The sequence below is a fragment of the Balearica regulorum genome, chromosome 1 (assembly GCF_011004875.1).
Source record: "Balearica regulorum gibbericeps isolate bBalReg1 chromosome 1, bBalReg1.pri, whole genome shotgun sequence".
Classification (NCBI taxonomy): Eukaryota; Metazoa; Chordata; class Aves; order Gruiformes; family Gruidae; genus Balearica; species Balearica regulorum.
In genome coordinates this window covers 24,678,366-24,701,885 of record NC_046184.1, presented here as the reverse complement: position 1 = coordinate 24,701,885, position 23,520 = coordinate 24,678,366, and the positions used below count along the sequence as shown (strand labels likewise).

The window sequence follows — 23,520 nt, the reverse complement described above, 5'->3', positions numbered from 1 at the left end:
GAAAACTGCTGCTACAGGTGAAGTGGAAAAGCCTTGTAGTCTATAGCTTGGGCTGAAACAGCAATGGCTTTTGCTAACTACCACGGGTCTCTCAAAAGTAATTTGACCTACATAGTCTCAGTATTGTGTATGTTATTTTCCTCGTTCTTCTGACATATAAAGCTGACTCCATATTTTCCATGGAGAAGGACAGTGTTTTCTTTTACAAAAATAGCAAGTGGAAGAATTCAACCTAGACAAAAACAAATTTTAGCATTAAGAGTTAAAATTCCAAAGCTTTATTTTCATTTTTTTCTAGACTTTTACCAATCAATATTGTTTTAGAATTCTTACGTAACATAAGAGTAATGCACAGTAGCATTTTACTGAGGAACGATAATGTGAAAATATATATATTGGAAAATTCTATTCCATCTTCTTCCTTCATCATAGCAAACTTTGCTTTGGAGTATTTTTTTTTCAAAATTTTAGAATAGTTTTATAAACTATTACTTTAAAAACTTTTTTCTATATTTTTATTCTAAATAATTCTTTACAATTGTTGTTCTACAGCTGACCTTAAAAAATAACAATACTTTGACTATTTTGTCATTTTTGGGATTTGTCGTTATATACATTTAAGAAGGATACATCATGGAGTACCAAAACTTTAGTAAAAATATCACGCAAAGAAAACATGCTGTATTTTAAAATGAGAAAAATGTTTCAATATTGAAACAAAAGTCTTGAGACTGAAATCAATTCCAAAGACAAAATTGTTTTTATGCTGAGGGAGAAAAGAAAGTCTTTTAATTGCTACATTGCAAATATAACAGGTTCACAGCTCAAAACGGCTCTAACCGGTGGCACTGCCTGCCATCCCATTGCTGCTGCGGGAAGCCCTCAATTCACAGTGCTGTGTGAGCATCATCAGAACTAGGAGTTAAACGACACATAGGGGAAGGTTGTTTAATTACCTTTATTTCCCAAATGCATCCAGAGGAGGACAACAAAGCTGGTGCAAGTGCTGAGGCATGTCCTATGAGGAGCAGATAAGGACTTTGGGCTTGGCTAGTTTGGAGAGAAGGAGGCTGAGGGCCAACCTCATGGCTCTCTACAGCTTCCTGAGGAGAGGAGGTGGAGAGGGAGGTGCTGAGCTCTTCTCCCTGGTTTCCAGTGATAGGACACGTGGGAATGCTTCAAAGCTGCACCAGGGGAGATTTAGACTGGACATAGGAAGCATTTCTTTACCGAGAGGGTGGTCACACACTGGAACAGGCTTCCTAGAGAGGTGGTCGATGCCCCAAGCCAGTCAGTCTTTAAGAGGCTTTTGGACAATGTCCTTAATGACATGCTGTCACTTTTGGTCAGCCCTGAATTGGTCAGGCAGTTGGACTAGATGACCGTTGTAAGTCCCTTCCAAAATGAAATATTCTATTCTATTCTATTCTACTCTGTTCCATTCTATCCTGTCCTATCCTGTCCATTCCTGTTCTGTTCTGTTCTGTTCTGTTCTGTTCTGTTCTATTCTATTCTATTCTATTCTATTCTATTCTATTCTATTCTATTCTATTCCGTTCTATTCTAATGTTCACAAACCCTACATCAGCCTCCACTAGGGATGCCGCCATGGTCCTGCCCCAGTCTCTGTGCAAACAGTCAGAGGGCCAAACGTGATGCTCAGTTCAGTGATCTCCAAGTGCAGCAACCTCGGTATTGACTGCAGCGGAGGATCTCCTCCTGCAACCTTGTTTCCCACCCCACATGGATGCACAGCCTGCGGGTACTCTATGCTCTGGCAATGCAGGATGCGGTTTTGCTCCCCCTACTCCATTTCTGCATAGGTGTGAAAAAACTTTTACCTCCATTGATCAAACCACTGCTGCATCAAAATGCAAAATTAAGCTGAAACATAAAATATTTCTTACTTTAGAAAAAAACCCAAACGACTCTTTTAAAGCATTTGTTCAGTAGACTATAAAATACGGTGTAAGACCTCTGACAGGTAACGTGGTGTTATACTACTTACTGCAATCAGCTGTGACAGGAGACACCTTTAACGAACTACCCTGTAATTATGCTAAGGTTTTCACGAAATGACAAATCCCAATTGGCTGGGCCAGAGCCCTGCCTTTTCAGACAAGGCTAATTATTTTGTCCACTCACCCGTTCATTCACTCCAGCGAGCCCTGACCTGTGGAATCATGTAGGTGAGTATTTACTGCTTTTTTTTTTTTAATGTCGCTTAAATTTTTACTATTTTGAAATTTAAATCTAGGAGAGTGAAGGTAAATTTCAGTAGGACTTTCCATAAAGACTGTCAGGAATCATGAGGCGTAACAACCGCTGTTACAAACCACGTGTGATACTATCACCTACTTCTCTCTCAGCATGTTTTAACTTTTTTTTTCATTCCAAGTGATTCATTGAACCATTACACACACAAAAGATTACTTATTAACTGTAACTATATGGCTGTCATGGTTATTGAGTAAAATCTATGTCTCAATATTAACAAAATTGCTAAAAAAAATCTTACTTTAAAAACACTCATTTCAAGCTTTTAAGGTTGTTAGTCTAGGCAATTTTTCAGGGGCGGGATAAGGAGTAGTCAAATAGGGATTTTTTTTTTTTAAGGAGTCTACTAGAATAAACTTATACTTGAGGAAGTTTAATACGAAGTTATTTGTCCCTAGCAAATGCTTCTAGTCACAGGTGAAAGAAAAGACACCTGAATGTTTTCAGCCCTTCGGCTCAGGTAAATGGTATGTTGCAGTGTAATAGTTATTTTTTATATGAAGCCACAGATGGGCAAGGCAATCCACAAATTATCCGAGGCAAGAGGTTTGAGTCAGAGTTGCTTACAAACGATCGAGCGCCTGCTGGGCAGTCCCTGCACAGTGTGGGTTGGCGCAGGTCTCTACTGAAGCCTCCAAGGAGGAGAAGAGAAGTCTTGGAGAGGGCGAGGACATGGGCGATGACAGCCAGGCATGACGGGCACGACGCGCTGCCCAAGTCCCAGCTCCCGTGGCGAGTGGTCCAAACGCGCTCTCGCAGCACGCAAGGCATCAAGGCCTTTTATCCTGAAAAACAGCAGACTTCGTTGTCTCTCTCTCACCTTCACCGTTTGGCCAAAATTGGTGAGGGTTTGCAGGTTATTTCAGTTAGAAGACGGCGCGGGGCTGAGGTCAGGTGTCCTGGCTGTTTGTTCGAAAGGACTGTACCAGCTTTCCCCTCCCTAGCAGTGGCAGGGCCAAGCAAACAGAAGCTGCTGTTTGTTCAGAGCTTCGAGCCCTTGCTTTCAGCTCCCTCACTGTAAATCTTTCTTCTTAGGCTTTCTCCAAGGGTTATGCTAATGTGCTTGCTCAGGCAGGTCCAACTGCGCTCCTTTCTTCTTTTCAGCTGAAACTGTTAATTCTTTGCATAACCATTTCCCCAAACAGTGCTCGATAATGCTAATGTCTCCTTTATAAATCACCACTGTTCTGCATAGCTTTGTACTCACCTTTGTTTTGAGACTTTGACATCTGCTTACCCATCTCTCTTGCTTATCTCCAGGGATGGGTGGCAATTACACTGGCTCCTTGGTATTAGTAGGTTTATCAAAATAACAAAAGACTATGAGGATTGTGAAGAAACAGCAGGTGAAAAGGGACACAGTAGGAAACAGTAGAAAAGAGAAATTATTCTTGAGGGAAGGTTCATTTCTTTACTGCAGTTTCATATTTTCCTCAGATTGTATTTATTTATATACCATCATGTGGGAGAAAGGAATATGGAATGAATTAGTCCCAGGAGAAGAAGTTTAAAAACAGAGAGCATTCAGGTATAACACAAGAGAACTTGAAACCACATACTGTGAAAACAGATGTTAATATATAAACTGGTACTGAGGTTAATAATACATATTTATTTCCAGGGATAATTCCCTCTGAGGACCCCCCCACCTCTGCCTCCTGTTGCTCTAGGTATGAAGCGCTGCTATGGAAAACGCAGGAACGATTTCATTCATGCAGGTTTACTCCAGGGATACATCTGCCCCTCTACTTTTAAAAGGGAATACCACTAGCATCTTTCTTGAAAGATCCTCTGTTTTCAAAATAAGAGGGCATAATTTTGTGACTGAAACAGTTTCACATTTGGAATTGGCTGCTGTGTTAATTTTAATACTGCATTCCTTCCAAGGATTAAGCAAAAACCAGTTCTGTCTCTTCTGCAGATGTCATCTAGCACAGTCTCATTCTTTCAAAGGCACAGATACTTTTGTACAGTGTAGATAATTTTTTCATGTTAATCCCTAGAAGAGGGTAATGATTTGCTGGGGAAAAAAGATGTGCTTTTAACACAGATGTGAAATACCATCTGTTTTGATCAAAAATGTAGTGCAGTTATTTCTGTGCTGTGTGAAGGGTTAGATGGAAAGAATATCGTATATTTTTATGTTCAGTTCAGACTTCTGGTTTTTAAAATAATACTTCTATGGGGGATGATGACCATACATGCTCATTAATAGAGTATTATAATCCTCCATATTATGGGCTCCCTTTCATATTGTCTACACACTTGTAGGTATAACATTGTCTTGTTTGGAAGAGCTCACTGAGAAGATCTAACAAACTACTTATGAAGCCTGTTCTTGCACTGCAAATCCAAGTGCACAGTGATCTGCACTACAGCTCTTTGTAAAAACTCCTGTCCACAAGAGTTTAAGATGGCACTGGAATAGAAGATACTGTTGAGGAAAAAAAAAACCCACACAGGGCATCTTAGCATGAATTTCAAAGCATTATCTTCATGAAACCATTCAAACATTATTTAATTTACTCAGTTGATGTCCCCACAGAATATAGGAATCAATTAAAATTTTGCCTACAACTTGGTCAGGTAGTTGGAAGGAAGAACAGGTTGAATATACAGGCTAAACCAGAGAAAATAGGGATTGGGTTTTTTTCAGCTGTGATTTGCCCAATATTTTACATTAGAGGAGGAGTAGTAGTAGCACAGTACAGAAATGTGATCCAAATATACCCCCGTGTTTATCTGTGCTTTAACTAGCTGTGTACTAATCACTGTTACTGGTAGATTCATGATTATATTTTTCTATGATATTGACTAGTAATGCATATTTTTAATGATTTCAAATCTTACTATAGAGAGTAAGTTTAGACTCATTTTGCCATAAAGCACTAGAGATTCAGCAGACAGTGAACATTTTGCAGAATAATCTTAGCGAGATGGAATACTCTGCAAAGTGACACGTGATGGACTGTTTATCTTGTCCCTGACTCCTCTGCAATGGAAACCGTCATTACAGAATCTGAGTTCTGCCAAGCCTAATTATACACAATACAGCAAAGGAAATGTTCCAAATGCTCTTGGAAATGTGTTCAGACAGTTTATTTGGCTAACTCGCTAAAAACAAATTAGAACATCAATAAACAGGCTGTTAGGATATTAAGAATTTTTGTAAAATTGAGAATTAGAACTTGCAAGAGAGAAAAATGAGAATGAAGAGGATAGACTTTTTCCCTAACATTTGAAATTAGTCATGGAACACTGCCATAGTCATGGCAAGACTATAAAAAATAATTGGACATATAGTAAAAACATATAGCGAACTCACATTTAAATAATTGAACAGTAGTTTGACTAAATCTTTTGTGTACACATTTTTATGGGGGGGCTGTGTACAACCTGGATGCTCAGCTCCTGACATTTACATCTCTGGCATATTTTGATTTCTTCCACAGGCAACAGTCAGGAATGCCAGCACAGACATTTGTTTGGAGGTTTTCTCAGGCTTCAGGTCCTCACGCACTCATTGCCCTGTACTCGAAAACAGAACTCAAGAATGGGAGTAAGCAATGATGAAAGAGCTGGTTTGGCAGTCCTTGATGATAAGGACAGCCACAGCGCTGGGGTGTAGTTTGACAAGCATTTCTTAAATCAGACCTGCTAGCTAAACTAGCCAGTTTTCCTGGTTTGTGTACTTAGTCATAAATAACCCTTCCTCTCTTTCAGATGAGGTATTTTTAACCTGAACAATTAATCATGTGGCCTACAGTTACCCTGGCCCAAGTGAGAAGATTATACTGAAGTGAGGGTGGAGTTTTATAAACCACTGTCAAAGTAAGTGCTTACCAAATTCTGACTTTACAGACAAGTGCAGCTTAATTAATTCATAACAACGAGGCTAAATCCTACTACGCAAAGACCATTCTTCACACTTAATGTTTGATCAGGGTAAACTTACCACCAGCTGTGCAGCACAGATGGTTCATACTGCCAGAGGTGGACTTTCTTTCTGAGGAGCTTCCTATTCCTCACAAGTGTTAACGTTATCCTCGCAACACCCGTGTGTGTTTGTGTTAAGTATCATTACCTTTCAGAAGTATCATACACCTTTCAGAAGTGCGAAAATTACCCAAGTGGGGAATGCAATCTAACTACAAGGTTATTCTTCCACTTCTTCTCTGGCTGTTTCATGACTCTGACACCTGTTTGTAACGAACAAACAGCCTCTAGCCCAAGACAGGCACCTCTGAAAGGAGCAGGAGGGATTAAATTCTCTCTAGGTTGAAGTTCCATCAGCAATACTGTTCCTTTCATCTCCAGAATGGACATTAGCCGAATGGGGCATTTCTCACAACAGCATCACCTGGGGCATCCAAGAACAGGGCAGAAGGGATGTCAGATACATTAAATATTTTCCACTGATCCATGAAAAATACAGCTTTTTGCTAACAGTGTGGGCTGCTTTGATCCTATTCAGAGAAACATAAGTCTATGTATGGATTGTATCAATATTGTTGGATAAGCTTTGGATTCTGCTTCAGGTTCCAAATTTAAATACATTAACACTTAATTAAACATATCCTTAGTCTGTTCTTCTGCTCCTTAGGAGTCATGGCTATTTCTCCTTAGAATTTAATCAGTGCTAATCTCTTCCCAGTGCTAATCTCTTCACAGAAGCTGCAGCTGAGTCTTTAGACATCTTTCACAACTTCATATTTTCATAGCCTTCAGATAAAAGAAGATACAAAGCAACTTGCCCCAAGCACTTGTAAACTTACAATGTCTAGTACCATATTTTGTCTATAATGTTGGGAGTTGTTTTCACACTAACATAGCTAGTGTTTATATGAAAATTAAAGAATAGGGACTAAATCCTCAATATTCTGGTCCTATCTGCATATTTGACTATGTATCTTACACCACAGCTTTACATGAATTTAAAAACAACCATTCCTCTACCCCATCATAAAAGCAGTTCCACATGCAAACTTCTGTATCCGTATTTTCTTCAGCACAGCAAAAAGACTGACCAATTTTCGTATCGGTATTTTCCATTATTATTTTATGTCATTCATTAATATGCAATAAAACACATTGTTTGCAATGCAAGAAACAGCTAATAAACACTTGAAAACTATGTTATCTATAATCTAAAATGATAGATAATTATATTGGTGACCTCAGGCTTAGAAGTGTTCTTACATGCTGTTGTTTGGCCAGATACCACAGCTCAGTAACACTCCTCTTCTTCCTTGGAAGTCATGAATGGCCCCCCCTGCTTTCCTAGTATTCAAGTAAAACAGGGAGTGCATGAGATTTTATGGGCTTTTGCTTAAAATTTGAGAAGTGTGGTTACAACTATTAGCATAAGAATGTTGGATACTGGTTGTGCTTATTGGCTTAAGTTTACTTTTAATGTTAGTGGATCTGACTTGACTAAGATATGTCTAATTATCTCAAGGCTAAACGTGGACTCTCATGTCTAATTTTCATAAAAAAAACCAAAGCCGAATTCTTCTAACATTTAGTGGCACTTCTTGAATATAAGCCAAACAGCAAAATCAATGCTTTTTTGATGGGACACATCAGCTGGTTGTGGTGCATAACATTTGTGTGAAGTTCAAGGGCAGTATAGTACTCCTCTCTCTGTAACTTTCTGTCTTTGGCCAAGTGGGGCATTTTTTTGGCATGGCCCAGATCTATGACTGTGTAGCTACCAAAATATGGGAGCATTTTCAATTGTATGTTTCTGCAGTCTAGTTTATGCTGTGAAAAATGATGAAATAATTAAACCAAGAAAATTCATATTATTTCCTCTAATACGTAACCTTTACAAATGTCAAATTTGAGGAAAATCTAAAGCAGTAGCTATTTCCCTAGACTCAGGGCATTTAGATCCATCAGCATGTACTTCTAGTCAGGTAGCCCCAGAGCAATTAGTGTTAATATATTGTAAAGATATTGACTTTTTGACAACGACAAGGGCAGCTTTATGACTCTGCTCACTTAGACCGACATTCAAGGAGACTGAAAAGAGTAACATTTATCAGAGCTGTCATTGTTAGGCTGGGCCAAAGGCAATCCTTTTAACTGGAAACTATCACATAAAATAATCTATGAACTTATACCCAGCAGAGTACATTACAGCAAGATTTGGAGGAGAACCATTTCCCAACAACCAGTTAAAGCAAGCTTTCCAAGATTAGCCAATAACAAATGACTTCTAGCTAAACTGGTAAAAATAGTATTCAAAACAATGTTTTCCTCTTTTCCTCTACATCTGATCAGCCTATTGCTGAAATCCACTTATATAAAAGCTTACAGGACCAAAGAGCTAAATTTGTGTCCTGTAGTTTTCTGACTTCGACGGGGGCAAGAAATACTTTACAACCAGAGGAAAAGGCATAGTAAAAGCTGAACTACTCCTACAACTCCTTTCTGAGGTGATTCCATTTTGTTATGACAAAACCAATTACATGAAAGATCACTGTGCTGGCAAATGCCAGCGTATCTCATCTCTTTGTGTGACAATTTTATTTCATTTTAGTAAGTTGTCTTTGCATAAGTGGGAAATATTTTCCTCCAGAATTTCTGTGTGGAATTATTTTAGTTTGTCCTGGAAGTCTCTGTCTGCACCATCTCAGGAAATGTCTCTTTGTTTGGATAACACAGAAGCCAGCAAGGGGAGATGCGCTGTTGGACCTCATAGTTACAAACAAGGATGGTGAAGGTTGGGTGCACTCTTGGCTGCAGTGACCATGAGATAGTGGAGTTCAGGATCCTGAAAAGATGGAACAAGGCAAATGTCAGGATAATAAATGTTGACTTCAGGAGAGCAGACTTTGACCTCTTCAGCAATCAGCTCAGCAGAATCCCATGGGAGACAGCCCTGGAGAGAAGAGGGGTCCAAGACCTGATTGATTTTTCAAGAATCATCTTCATTAATTATCTGAACAATGGGACAGAATGCTCCCTTGGCAAGTTTGCAAACAATGCAAACTTGGGAGGAGTGGCTGATATGCCAGAGGATCATGCTGCCATTTAGAGGGACCTCCACAGGCTGACAGGAATTTCATGGAGTTCAACAAAAGCAAATGCAAAGTCCTGCACCTGGACAGGAATAACCTTATGCACCAGTATAGACTTGCAGGCCAACTGCCTGGAAAGCAGTTGCAGAAAAGGCTTTAGGAGGTCATGGTGGACACCAAGTTGACTAGGGTGAGCAATGCATCTTTGAAGCAACAAAGACCGACAGCCTCCTTGGTGGCATTAGCAAGAGTATTCGTTACCAGCAGGTCAAGGAATGTGTTTATTCCCCTCTACTTTGCACTGGTGATATCACACCTGGAGTGCTGTGTCCTTTCCTGGGCTCCCCAGTACAAGAAAGAAACGGACATACTGGAGCAAGTTCAGCAAATTGCCATGAAGATGAATAAGGGATTATAGCATTTGTCATATGAGGAGAGGCTGAGAGCACCGAGATTGTTTAGCTCAGAGAAAACATGGCTTTTTCCTGCTGTCATCTCCAGGCAGTTGGGAGAAATGCATGAAGCCCTGTTTTCTACAAGTCTTACCAAGCAGATGCCATGTAAATGAGGTATTCCTCTTGGAGCAATTTAAATGAACACAGCCATATCTTCTTTCCTGGTGATTGGATCTATGATCTAAGTCTAGCTTACGAAACTGCTTCTTGGCAGGGTTTCTTCAGTTATCACATCAAGCTGCGGAATGGTGAAATATCTATAGGGATGTTTAGACCTCAGGCTACCTGCTGCTTCATTAATGAGAACTCATTTGCCTCCTGGGATTGACAAGCGTTTTGTAAGATACAAGTGAAATGGACAATAGAAGGCTAGGTGAGGGAATCCAAGGTAGAGCTATGAGAACGCCGGTTTGCTGCTGCTTGTTCATCATCCCAAGAAAACCAAAGAGCTCAATCATGAAAGAGGATCCAACTTTTATTTAATTAATACAAAAGCAATAAGCAGTCATTATACACACCTCTTTATCCTAGGGTCTCAGGTATCTGCAGTTTCACTTTTCCTTTACAGCTCTTGGCCTTTCTGACTGGTAGTTTAGCCTTCAAACCATTGGTTTTTATTTCTTCCAAAATGTTGATTAAAATTTGTCCATTGAAGAAAAAGTGAAAATCTTTACTGTAAAGGGTGGGGAAGCTAAATGAAACAAAAAGGTGCAGAATTACAATTGACCAAAACTCAGCTATTTGTGAAAGGCCACAGAGAATTCTTTGCAGATATGTGCATAACACTGCAGACACTTAAATGTGGCACAAAAGCAATTTGTATTAATATGTTGAGGGAATGAAGATGACAGGGCCAAAATCCTAGCTGAAGGTTTGTGCTGGTCTGTGGAATAGAGGTGCTCTCTCCTGGCAGAGAATGGTACCTCTCTCCTGGTAGACAATGTAGCATATGCTTTAAGTTCCCGGACTTATGCTCAGAAATTGGGCTCTAGAGGCTCAGGGGCACTGCAGCTGAGCAGAGGTGCTGTCATGGCAGGTGGGAGGAAGCTGTTGCAGTTCTAGCTCTGCTGTACATTGCACCTCACCACCCATGCCACATTTCCCTTCCTTATCTGTCTCTCATATACCTGCAGATGAGTTCTGAAGGGATATCTGATACCACATGGTTGTACTTTCTGCCTCTTCTACTTGCACTTCCTACTCCAGGACTATAAGCTTCTGTTTTTAAAAAAAAAAAAAAAAAAATTCCTCTTCAGCTGCCAAACCCTCTTCCAAGAATCCTTGCTATTGGTGCTTGTTTGCCAGTCTTTCAGCTGTGCATGCTTCTGTCTTTGAGTAGCTGCTTTCATTCACATGGGCTGGCACCTCTACGCCAAGAAAATTGAATTGGCTGTTGTTCCCTCCTCAGCTAGGTTGGGGACCCGGCACAAGGAATGGCTAACAGCTCTGTGCTTCTCCACTGACACAATGACCAAGAGCTGGCAGCATGCCCAGGAAGGAAAAGAATAAAAGGGAAAATATCCCTACTGCCTGTTGGCATCTGACATGATGGATGAGGAAGAAGCAAAGTGTGGTTTGCTAAATAGACTTGCTAATCTGGGAAGCTAAGTGTCTGGGTTCTGGCATTTCTTGTGAAGAGCCCTGTAATGCAAAACCCCTCCTGGGAAACTCGACTCCTGGAGGTCTCCTCCTTCAGTACAACTTTTCCATTTGTCCTTGATTTCCTCCTAGTCCTCAGAAAAGGCAAGCTACTCTCAAATGAAGAATCCCAGAATCATCTCCAGACAGTGTTATGTCCGTGACCAGAGGCAGGATCTAGTCCATTTGTTGACATAGGTTTTTTCATTGTTCTGGTCCCCTAAAGGTCTAGATTTTCCTATTCTTGCAGAAACTATGCTGCTATGCTATCAGTCACTCTGCTCTGCCTTCTCTTTTTTTCTCCCCATGATAGTTGCTTTCACAGATGCTTTTCTCCCACAGTCAAAGCAAATCAGGACTTTTCAGTAGGTTCAGATGTAATGAAACTCAGTGAACACACAGGGATTCTCCTTGGACTACTACTACAACAATCTCTGCTGTGAGCCTGACTTGAGGCTGGATTTAGGAAGGTTCAAGTCTCCATCAACCTCTCATTATACTGTTGAGCTTTTCTGGGTATGGAACAATTTGATGGATGGAGGTGTTTGGAGGTGTTCTGCCATTTTATTGAAACAAATTAAAGAAAAATCATGCAGCCAGAGGGATGATGAAAAAAATGCAAGTGGATAATAACTGCAACCTGTTGTCTGTATGCACTGTTCGGGGAAGAGAGATCTCTGATTCTGTGCCCATACTGCTTACAAATTTTACACTAAGCAGTCACAGAAAAGATGAACAGAGGGAGAGACATAATTCAAGGTGTAGGGACCAGACGTTTGCAGTTTCCACTCCTAGCTGAATTCAGTAAATGCAAACCAAAATATTGTTTACTTTTTTTTAAAAATCTGTCCTCAGAGATTTTACATTTCCATTCACCCTGTGGCCCATTTCATGGTGACTCCTGTATTTTCGGGCACACTCTTATATACTCCTTAGGTACTCTATGGCCTCATCACGAGGTCTCTATGGAAAGTGACAGATCCAGGTTTGAACCATTTAAACATCAGGAGGAAAGTGGATTCAGGTGACTTACTGCACAGAGGAATGCTTTAGCTACTGCGCTACTAAGCAGAAGTTGCTGACTGACCATGACTATCACCACTACCATTATGTTCCTGAATAAAAGTGCAGCAGCTCACTGTGGGTGTACAGACAACTTCAGCTTTCCTAATGAATTACACTCCTAGCACACTTGGACTTGGGGTCACTTAATCTGTAGATCTCAAAGGGCCTCAGGCAACATATAGCCATATACCAAGATGATACACAGCTTTCGAGCCTGTTTAAAAGAGCTCCTGTCAGAAGACAGAGTGCCTATAATATTTCATACCTTACCAAGTTAAATGAGTGTACAGGTTCCGGTTTTGTGTTATCTTGTATCTTCCCCTAAGTGCTCTGTAAAAACAGTGAATTAAGACCTAGAACTTTATTTTGAGATAGGTGAGAAATACTACATGTAGATTACTGTTGATTAAGACATTGTGAAACTGCTCATGTGTACAGACATCAGTCACTGGCACAATCAGGACTACTACATACTCATTCTGATCCATGACTCACTGGATACCATTCCCCTGTCAGTTTTATATCTATATCTATATACAATTTTACATAGAGAGAGTTTATTTTCTCTGTGATTGTACATTGTGCTTTTCCTTCAAAGGGAAATTTTATTCAAAGATTACAATTATTCAAAATCACAAATGGTATTTGTTTCATGATGTTTCATTTCAGACTTTAAATATTTATCATCTCTTACTTTATCTACATTTGTCCCTTTTTCTGCATTAGGTCTCAGAAGTTGTTGAAAAGTTTCCTGCAGTCTGAAAGGACAGAGAGTCTTGTATAAAGGACACCCCTATTTTACACCTAAGGAATATTGCTTAATAGGTATTAATTTGAAGAAATACATTGTATGGGAAGGCTTCTGACAGACTACCAACCTTCTGAACACCCAGAGAGCATTTAATTTTTGTCTGAACAGAAGCACCTAATGCCACTGCACATGCTACAATGGAAACTCTAAGACAAGGTTTTGGTACCTGTGTTACCTGTACGTATCCTATAGCATCCGGTATGGTGTTCACCACTCTTCTAGTTTCTTGCTGCTCATCTCTGAACATAAGAGCTCGTCCACTTGTTTCTAATTCACCTTTCCTTTCTATCTGGAATGCTCCTACAGAACTTTGTACTGAAAGGATTGGAGTGCAGCTGGACATGAAATTTTTTTCTCTCATTGGAAGCACACTGAAGACATCCATTGGGCAAAACATCACTCTCTTCTATCCAGACAGGCTTGGCTACTATCCTTACAAAAATGAAGTCACAGGAGAGGCGTTCAATGGAGGACTCCCCCAGCTCTCGCTGCTGCAGAATCATTTAAAAAAAGCCAAAGAAGACATCCAGTTCTATATTCCTTCAGATGAACAGTTTGGATTGGCTGTCATTGACTGGGAAAATTGGAGACCTGTGTGGATAAGGAACTGGGGATCAAAAGACATTTATAGGCAGGAATCCATTGAACTGGTTCAGCAGAGAGACCTCAGTCTATCAGAAGCCGAAGCCAGGACTATAGCTAAAATGGAATTTGAAGCTGCAGCAAAATCAATTATGTTGGAATCTTTAAAGCTGGGCATAGAAATGAAGCCAAATCGTCTGTGGGGATATTACCTTTATCCAGACTGTTATAACTATGATTACAAACAAAACCCACATAATTATACAGGAACCTGTTTAGATATTGAAATAGAAAGAAATAATGAGCTTAATTGGTTGTGGGAGGAAAGTACAGCACTTTATCCATCTATCTATCTAGAGACAGCCTTAAGATCTTCCAGAAATGCCCAGCTCTTTGTTCGCAACAGAGTTCAAGAAGCCATTAGAATTTCGTATGTTTCTAATTCTACCCATCCCCTTCCAGTTTTTGTATATACACGTCCAGTATTCACAGATGTCTATGAAGAATATCTCTCCCAGGTGAGTGGAGCTAGACCTTAAATATTTCAAATTTAAGTGGAAAGAAATTACCAAGTTATATTTATTTAGCAAATATGCTAACTTGTATCAGGAAAAAAAGTGTATAGATTTTGTATAAAAAATTAAATTAATCCATCAAAGAAATTTAATCAAATGGAACACTAACATGTCTATTTTCAAACCTTCCTCATGATATTTATCAAATAGTGTTTTATTCTCTGAATAGTTCTCACATGTAGCAAAATATTACAAAACTAGAAAGCATATTTAGTACATTAAGTCAGAAGAAAGAAATTTGAGTAACCTCTTCCAAAGAAAATTAGTAAAACTGGGATAGCCAGATGTCTGTTTTTTAGGTTATAAGAAAAAAACAATAAAAGGGAGTCTTTCTTTTCTTTAAAAAAGAGTTTAAAAGCTAGTGAGAAAATTCTGTCCTTAGTTGTGCTCCAGTAGCTTTCCAAAGGGTATTTCAGCATCTCATGGGTTAGTTGAGGTTAGGATCCAATTAAGGTCTAATCATCTTACTGCAGTTCTGGCTACACTCTTCCCTTCACATTTTTCCCTTCACACCCACTCTATCAGAGGTACCACCAGTCTGGGGAATCTCTTCCTGGTCATCCAGGCCATGAGGAAGGGGAAGTTAGAGGTTGTGGTCCTGGTGACTGCATTGTGCCTGGTGTCCTCTCACATCCTGGATAGAGGATCACCAGGTATTGCCCCCAGCTCTGTGGATACCTTCAGGGAGCAAGGGGTGCTGCCAGGGTCCCTGCTGGGCTCTTAGTTAATAATTTAAATCCTGTAATCCTTACATTCTTCCTTTTCATGTGTGGTGCCCCACAGTAAGTTGTTTTTCCCTTGTTCTTTTTCTACCCATAGTGCTCTCCCATCCCAGATAGGCTTTAAGATTTTGTTAGGGCTAATAGACCCTAATATGAGAACTGGACAGAAATGAATTTCCCAAATCAATCTCTGTAAAAGGTCAGAGCCATTCTGTGGAGAAAAGAGATTCCTGTTGGTGAAAGATCTTTCTTTTGCTACTTTTCTGCTTTAGTACTTTATGGTAACTGAAAATAAGTTAAAAAAACCCCAACCCCACCCCCCCCCCCCCAAAAAAAAAAAAAAGGCACTGTGCTTTCCAGCCTCTGCTTCAGGCAGCATTACTGAAACCAGTTACTACCAACTCTGAGCAGCCAGAAGGCAGTGCAGCAAAATATAAAACTTAAAAGGGTTGGAGAAGTATATGTCATATGCCTAACCACTGGCTCAGTTTTACAGCCTTGTTTTTCTAACCAGATGACACATATAAGTTGGATATGGTTGGCAACATTTTCTGGCATCACCTGTGCAACCTAATCCCAGAATAAAACTGTAATTGAGAGCAGAATATTTGCATCATGTATAATTGCTTGCTGTCTTCAAAGTAGTTATTTTGGATATGTAATTTACTATATGCTTTATACCTTTGGCCTTATGTGATAGCTTACTTACATTAGTATGATTCCTTGCACATTTCCCCTCAGGATGACCTGGTAAATACCATCGGAGAATCTGCTGCACTGGGTGCTTCTGGAATTGTGATCTGGGGTGATATGAATTTAACACAAAATAAGGTATGCCAGATTAATTACTATATGACATTTTTAAAGAGCAATAAAGTGAACAGGATATAAAACATTATGATTACTTACATCATATCTTCTACTTTTAAAATGATGACTGCATATTGCCAGCAGTCTTCTCTAGTCAAAAAACAAGCACATTTGAGGCTTACAAAGATTGTCATTGACCACACAGAACAAGAGTTCAAGCTCTCGAAGTATCAGTGCTGGCTCTGAGTAACTGGACAAGCTACCATGATAACTGTAGGCTTGTTCAGTTAATTTAAGGAAATAATTCCTATATCTTCATTACAATCCAGTCATGAGGTACAGAAAAAATTACTTGTGCTTGCCCAGAACAATTTTTAAAAGACTCTTCTGCTTTTTAAAGTGGTACACTTAGCAATTATATTTAAAGCACTAGGAGGAGTCAGTCTGAAATTTCAGCTCTAGCCTGTTCTGTGTGTTGTAAGTAGTACTTTGATTAAATTCATTGTAAGAAAGATCTGAGTCAGAGGAGGAAAAAAATCCAATTTGTTTTAGGAAGGTCAAATACATAGTTTGAGAAACATTGTTATAAGGATGTTTAAATAAATCTTTCAAACTAGCTAATTCAAACCCAGGCAAGTTAGATATAAAAAACTACTGTATGGGAAGGCTCTTCTGAAGTCTTCCAAGAGCATAGAACTGAAATTCTTCAGCACTGCTTGGCCTCCTGTCAGTGAAAGCATGGCCAATAAACCTCCACAGCTCTTGAGGGGTCAAATTCCCCAAAGCATCCTACTTTGACTCCTTTTTGTATGTGTCTGCCTTTAAGAAAGTGTATCACTTGCACCTGAAGCTTTTTTGCCTGTTACTCAATACCAGAACATAGATGAGCAACAACTTTTATTGCCTGAATTTTGAGATTTGTGTGAGCAAACAGAACTTTCCACAGCCCAGTCACACTCTGTATTTGTGCACTAATCGCACCTTTTTTTCCATAGCTATCACAGTCAGTAGCCCTTCAGCAATGAAATATTACGGTGAGCCTCACTTCTGCAAGAACTGCATCAACCAAAATTTCTAGGCAAGGTTTTTATATATACTTAAAAGAAAAATAAAAACCCCACAGATACCTCAGATTCACTGAAGTGATCTCCATGGGTGTAAATATTAGCTGTATCTATAGAATCATAGAATCTTTAAGGTTGGAAAAGACCTCTAAGATCATCAAGTCCAACCGTCTTGTGCTATTAGGCAAATGCCCTAAGGAGACATAGCATCAGAAACAAAGAAAGAGTTCCCAAAGCCTCTGGTTATTAAATTGCACCATGCATACACAGAATATATGCCAACTTCATGATCAACTGGAATGATCAGTTCTCTTAGCATACTTTCAATTTGACCACCCTCCCAAAATGCTTTCCGTTCAAAAATGCCATGAAAGCTCCTTACTCCTGCAGCCTAGCTATTCAGGTCAGGGGAAAATTGAAGAGTCTCACAGAGACGATTTGATAGGAAAATTATTTGTTCAGGCTCAAGAAGTGAGGTTTTTTTTTTTTTTTTTCAAGATCCCTTCAAACCATTCAAGACATAAAAAGGAACTTAATCCTTCATGTAACTTCTTCAAATGCATCTGATTCAATGACATGAAATATACAGATAAAATGAAAGCTTAAAGTCATCTGCTTTCTGATACAGGTGCTTTTCATAACATCTCCAGCAACCACCCAACATAGATTTGCTGTGATCCTTGAACTATATAGCAACTTCTCAGATAAAATTTCTTCCAACAGTTACAACTATTGTCAAAACCTCAGGAGAAACATTCATAGATACCCACTACTGTACTGTTATTAGAAGACAGCATTTTAATGATTTCTGTACTAAACTACGCAGATACGATGCTCTTTTCACAGAACACCTGTAGAACTCTGGACAACTACCTTAGGAGGACTTTGACCCCGTACCTCATCAATGTCACGATGGCAGCCAGAATCTGTAGCCAAGTGTTATGCCAAGACTCTGGTGCTTGTGCACGGAAAAAATGGAATTCCAGTGACTATCTTCACTTGAACCCTGAGAATATCGTCATTCAAATGACAAAGGATGGAAAATACACTCTGCAAGGGCAACCAGCATTTCAGGACCTGCAAACACTCATAGAAAAATTTGATTGCCACTGTTACGCAGGGCACAGTTGTGAACCTAGAACTGATATAAATGACATCCATTACCTCCGTGCTTGCATTTCAGAAGATATTTGCATTCAGCTATCCTCAAATTCACTTTCTAATATAGAAGCCTCTGAAGAAAAGATCCTGTCTAACAGAACTGTATTTTCACTTACCTCTCAGAATAAGGTGACATTATCTACACATCCTGAAATAGATTTCCAATCTACCTTTGGAAATAATATACTCAATACAACAACTGCAGAATATAGCACTGTCACAGCTGCCACTAGATATGATTTAGAAGCAAATGACACTCGTACTTTCAGTAGTTCTTCATCCTATAAGATAAGGATGTTTAATCTGTTTTGTTTAATTCTAATTTTGAGAACCTTAATATAAATGACCTACAAAAGTGAGAATATTCTTTTCCCTGTCTGTGTTTGAAATTCTAAAGGGTTTATTTACAAAGAAAAATCATTCCTGAAAGGCATATGGTCTTATCTGTATCAGGTAACTTTTTCTATTCCACAGGTGACACTTCAGCTTGAATGTATTTCTTCAGTTTAGTTCTATAAACTACTATTTGTGCCAAAGATATACTGGTCTGTATATACTGATTATACCATATGAAAGGATAATCCAGAATAAGGAATATTTTTTTACAGTTTACATTTTTAACAGTTATATTTGAAAAAAAAAAAAAAAGTTGATAATTCTGTTTTGTATACTTCAAGTTAAGCCAGTTAAATACATCTCAACCTGGATTTCACTGAGTCTCAGCAGTCAACAGGTTTGTTGTTCTATACAGGAATTAATTTAATTCCATATGAAAATTAGCTCTTAAAAATATTTGGCTTAACTTTAGATCTGTGGGACTTTGCAGCATAAAATTTATCTGATTAATGTAATGTTTCTCCACTTTTCACAGTATCTACAGGGACAATGTGGTTTTTCTTTTAATTAAATATATTCCTAACTCTTCAAAAGGTTCTAACTTTAATGTAAACGTTGACTTCAAATATTACAGCTTCATTATTTAAAATTGGAGCTGTAGGGGTTTATCTTTCTTCCTTTCTTTTCCTCTTCTTCTCCCTAGCCCTCGCCCTTATTTCAGATGTCCCCTCCTTGGCTTTCAGTTGTTTCGTCTGGCCAGTACTCACACCTCATCTGATCTGCGGCAGCACTCCCTGCCGGCACTGGTCACCAGTCCTAGTTTCTCCACCCAGCCATTCCCAGCAACTGGACAGGACTGTCTGTGCCATTTGGTGAGAAGCCTGTACGCGTGGGACACTCTCTATGCCTGTTTCCTCAGCACCCTCTTTGGTGGAAACCCTCTTTTGGTTTGTTCCTTAGGAAAACCCAGCAGTGGAGGCTGCAAGATGCAGTGATGCTGGGGACCTGGGACTCCCTTTTTTCACTTCCAGTGCCCCTGATCCTCAATCTCAGGACCACCTTTTTAATCCAGTCTGCCGACAGAACTATTTGCTTAATATTATTTCATTGCCAAAAGCACCATTAAAGTAGCAGAGATACCTCAGAAGAAAACTACTCTCAGTATCATATCAAGAGTCTAGTTATGATTTACACATAGTCATTTTAAGCATTTAGAAGCAATTAACTGCAGTTTATTTGATAAAATAACCTTTTCAAATTATTACGTAGGATGCTTAATAGATGGCTGGACTTCTGGTGGGTGAAGAGTGGCTGCTGGCATGGATAGATTAAAAAAGTCTCCCTAGAGCTAGGCGTGATCTACATAAATAAATCACCACCTCCCACAGATACAACCTGCCTCACTAATGGAAATACCTGGCATTTCAATATAGTAGCCCTTTATTTGCGAAAAGTTCATGTCTTAATCTAGCAGAAAACACATTATATCCATTGACTTTGAATTTTCAGGTTGTTGGTCATAACAGATGTGCAGAAAAATAGATGAAGCCTTTAGATTTAACATGGAGAAATTATGTTTTATGGCCTTTGGACAGCAAGTTATCAAGTGGAAGTAACAATTTTCTCATCGCAGTTATGGTGTTGAGTCTAGAAGTCAAAGCTATTTCTGCCATTTATGTTCCAAGTAATCATAAATATATATATATATATATATGAAGCAGACTGTGGCACAAAAGAAGACAGTTGGTTTTGATTGCCTCTGTAAAAACGTGGTTTTTTCACTGCAGCTTTGATATTGGTTATTTGATCTTGGGTAAACAAAAGCCGTGGTATCATAATTCCTGTACCTGAGGTCCTCCCCTTTCACAGTGCAGTTGTGATAACGATCAAAGGGTTTCTAAAAACTGGAAACGTCACTGGTAATGCCTTATAATATGATGTATGACTTATATGAAGTTCTATTTTTTTCAGCAGAATGCTTTAACATGGCTAAAATTTTATGTTGGCACACAGAGTTCTAGTTTATAGGCTGCACTACTTTGTTAAATGTTTGGCAAAGTTTCCTGAGGTTAGCCTTGTTTGTATCTAGCACTTTGAAAGACTCTGCATCTGTAGCACTTTGTGATAAAAGAGCTTACAGGTTCACAAAATCTACAAGTCTTGCCATAAATATTTTTGACTATCAGCCAAGTAACAGCAAGTAACATTTGTGACGGGGAAAGCGTGAAATCATCAGAAAAGGAGGATGAGAAGTTAAAATCACAGAAGAGTTCAGACACAGCACCCAGGACCTCCCAGGAAACACAGAAGAATTGAACTGCGAATGTGAAAGAGTGAAGCACTAGGGAATGTGGACAGACCAGTCTCTTCCCATTCAACACATTTTATCTACCTGGCATTTAATACCAACAACCTTTCCCGGAGGCCCACTGTATAGATATGTTAGATTACACCTATCCATCTGATCCCATCTCTTTTTTCTTGAGAGCAGCCAGGACCAGAAAAGTAAAAGGAGGGTGAGAGGAAAGCAGACTATTGCAATAAACTATCCACAGAAATGTGTCTTCCTAAGCGCCATCCATCAATAGCTATCTGTCTTGTGCCCTGATGGACAATGCTTTACCAGCCACCTTTCGAATGTTCATTTGGGATATTTATGTTACCTACATGTATCTGCAATTCAAGCTTTAAGTCCTACTAACTTTTTGTCATAGTGAGATTCAGGCCAGCTACCCGCTGTGTAAAATTACAGTATTTTCCAAATATATTATTTTGCTCTCTATTATATTTTGTCTTGCCTGTATTCTGTTAGAGTCACCATGGTGTCAGTGAGTCTCCATGGAGTAAGGTAGGAAAGAAGAAGGAAAATGGGTGCTATACCTTCCGTTGCTGGTGACTATCTTACGTTCATAGCCAAATTTGTATTCTCCTAAAGCAGAGACCCCCCCCACAAAAAAATTCACCTTCCATTCACTGCATTTCCTGTAACTATTACTTGTTTCTGTAGCGTTATAGTTTCAGGTTTTGATGTTCTTTTATTTTTCTAAAGATTAAATACAAGAGGAACATTCATTTCACTTTGATTGCCATTCATTATTTTGTACTTCTCCCATCCAGGCAGAATTCAGGCTGGCAGTACTCAGGGACTGGGAGATGCTAAAATGGGCTTGATGAAGTGGTCTAAATGAAAGTCATTTACCTCCAGTGCTCTCCTTCAACATCTAGAAATTCTGCTAGAATTTTAATTGGAATTCTGCTTCTCTGTCTGAAGAATCTGGATCTCATTTATTGTGTTGCTTATTCTGGGACACCCACAGATACTGGCACTTTTAAGAGATGCCTATCGGCACTTACAGAATCTGAACAGAAATGAATTCATAGTTTAGTCCCTGCCTTCCAGTTTCTTGCTTCTGTATTAAAAGTAAGAACATGGAGACAGAATTTGAGAGATGGGCCAATAAGACCACTTTCTAGACAGCCTAGGACATGACTAGCATCCCAAGGAGTCCAGCAAAATCTGCTTTAATGCCTGCATCACACTGGGACACCCTGTTGTATATGTATCAGCAAAGAATTGTGTGGAAGATTTCAGACTTGTGCAATGTGCACTAGACAACTCCCAGGCACAGATTAGATTTGTACATGTACCTATCCATCACTTTGCAATACAAACAAGACACCAAACACAGTTACATAATTTTAAAACATATTCAGTTACGGAGCATCGCTGACCTTTTTAAGAAGACAACTAAATTCTGTCCTTCAAGCATACACACTTACAACTTACTTGAAAGGTTTTTCAGCGTGCTCATGCAAGCCCCTCGCACTAGCAGATGCCCATTCTTCCAAAGCGAAACAGCCTGCAAAATGTGGATCTGAGATTTCAAGAGAGAGTCATGAGTTTTATTCCAAAGAGTAACATTGATACAAAGCAATGTTTATTGCATGGCTTCAAAAAGAAATTACTGCTTTATTTAACTATGACTTCATCTTTCTTAAAGAAATTTCTTTTTTGTTGTTCTTTCTTGGCAGTTTTTTCCCTGTCCTACTGAAAACCATTGTATAGGTCACTGGAAACAGATTCAAAAAGCTTGTTGGTCTAACTTCATCCCTTAACACTTCTAAATGTTTCCTGATGTATGGCTTTCCCAGACCCTTCTGTCTGTTTTTCTGGAAAGAGTTCACTGAAATTTAACCAAGCATCATGGTATTTTTCTTTATGATGATAGTCATGTAAACATGCAGTATTCAAGATCAGTCCTAAGTTTCTGTGTATACCAGTCAAGGATCAGGGTCTATAGAGAACAGTTCCTTCATGTAGGTGTTCTGAACCTTTCACAGCTACTTTTCTCTTCGCTGACAGCGGTACTCAGGACTGCAAAATCTTCCTGCATTTGTTGTCCCCTTGTTACATATGAGAAAGTAAAGGGCAAGAAGGTAAAGGGCACCTATCAATATTAGCATCCTTAAGGGAGTAACTTTGGATTTCATTATGTTCACTAATGTGTTACCACCATCATGGTATATTGATTATAGTTCTCCAGGCCAGTAGGAATTAGATGACATTTTTCAGTGTATGCTTGTATATCCCTTTGTTTTTAACTGATAAGGTATTTACTGATTAGTAATCAGACACAAACAGACTATGAAAATTAATGTGAATCACTATATATTCAGCCAAGATTTTGTTTCTGAGCACACAATTCCAGAGCATAGTGTTCAGCGGCATATATATGTGGACATCAAACGATATGCAGTCACTCTTCTCTGCCTTTGTTTTCATCTCAGAAAATATATTTATTCAACAGAACTTCAAGATCCTGCAGAAGAAATATACCATATGTTGGCAGTCTCCTTCTGGAGCACACTGCTCCCTCAGGCTACTAGCAGGTTGAGACAAGATGATAGCTTGCCAGTGATGATTTCCTGAGGCAGGGACCTAACAACCACCCATTTAAAGGGAGGCTAAGGGCACCCTGCAGTCGCATAATGATAACAT

At 39.2% G+C, this 23,520-nt stretch overlaps 1 protein-coding gene and 1 long non-coding RNA gene across 2 annotated transcripts; one reads left to right on the top strand and one right to left on the bottom strand.

Moving 5' to 3' along the window:
- Nucleotides 1–1,573: 1,573 nt before the first annotated feature.
- Nucleotides 1,574–15,999, bottom strand: LOC142600152 (uncharacterized). The gene is made up of 3 exons (XR_012833610.1): nucleotides 15,860–15,999; nucleotides 13,438–13,862; nucleotides 1,574–3,062 (listed from the first exon to the last, which is right to left on the bottom strand). It is a non-coding gene; the product is annotated as an uncharacterized LOC142600152 (long non-coding RNA).
- LOC104633729 (hyaluronidase PH-20) lies at nucleotides 12,330–21,300 on the top strand. The gene is made up of 4 exons (XM_010300031.2): nucleotides 12,330–12,419; nucleotides 13,187–14,371; nucleotides 15,892–15,981; nucleotides 17,871–21,300. Exons 2-4 carry the CDS (start codon nucleotides 13,409–13,411, stop codon nucleotides 18,525–18,527), a joined length of 1,710 nt encoding a protein of 569 aa, XP_010298333.2. The 5' UTR covers nucleotides 12,330–12,419; nucleotides 13,187–13,408; the 3' UTR covers nucleotides 18,528–21,300.
- Nucleotides 21,301–23,520: the final 2,220 nt, after the last annotated feature.

Bases quoted from the DNA above. Each gene is read 5' to 3' on its own strand.
- LOC104633729 (XM_010300031.2), top strand. From the start codon at position 13,409: ATGGAAACTCTAAGACAAGGTTTTGGTACCTGTGTTACCTGTACGTAT. The intron at 14,372-15,891 runs GTGAGTGGAGCT...ATTTCCCCTCAG, and splicing joins ATGAAGAATATCTCTCCCAG to GATGACCTGGTAAATACCAT. The intron at 15,982-17,870 runs GTATGCCAGATT...CTCTTTTCACAG, and splicing joins TGAATTTAACACAAAATAAG to AACACCTGTAGAACTCTGGA.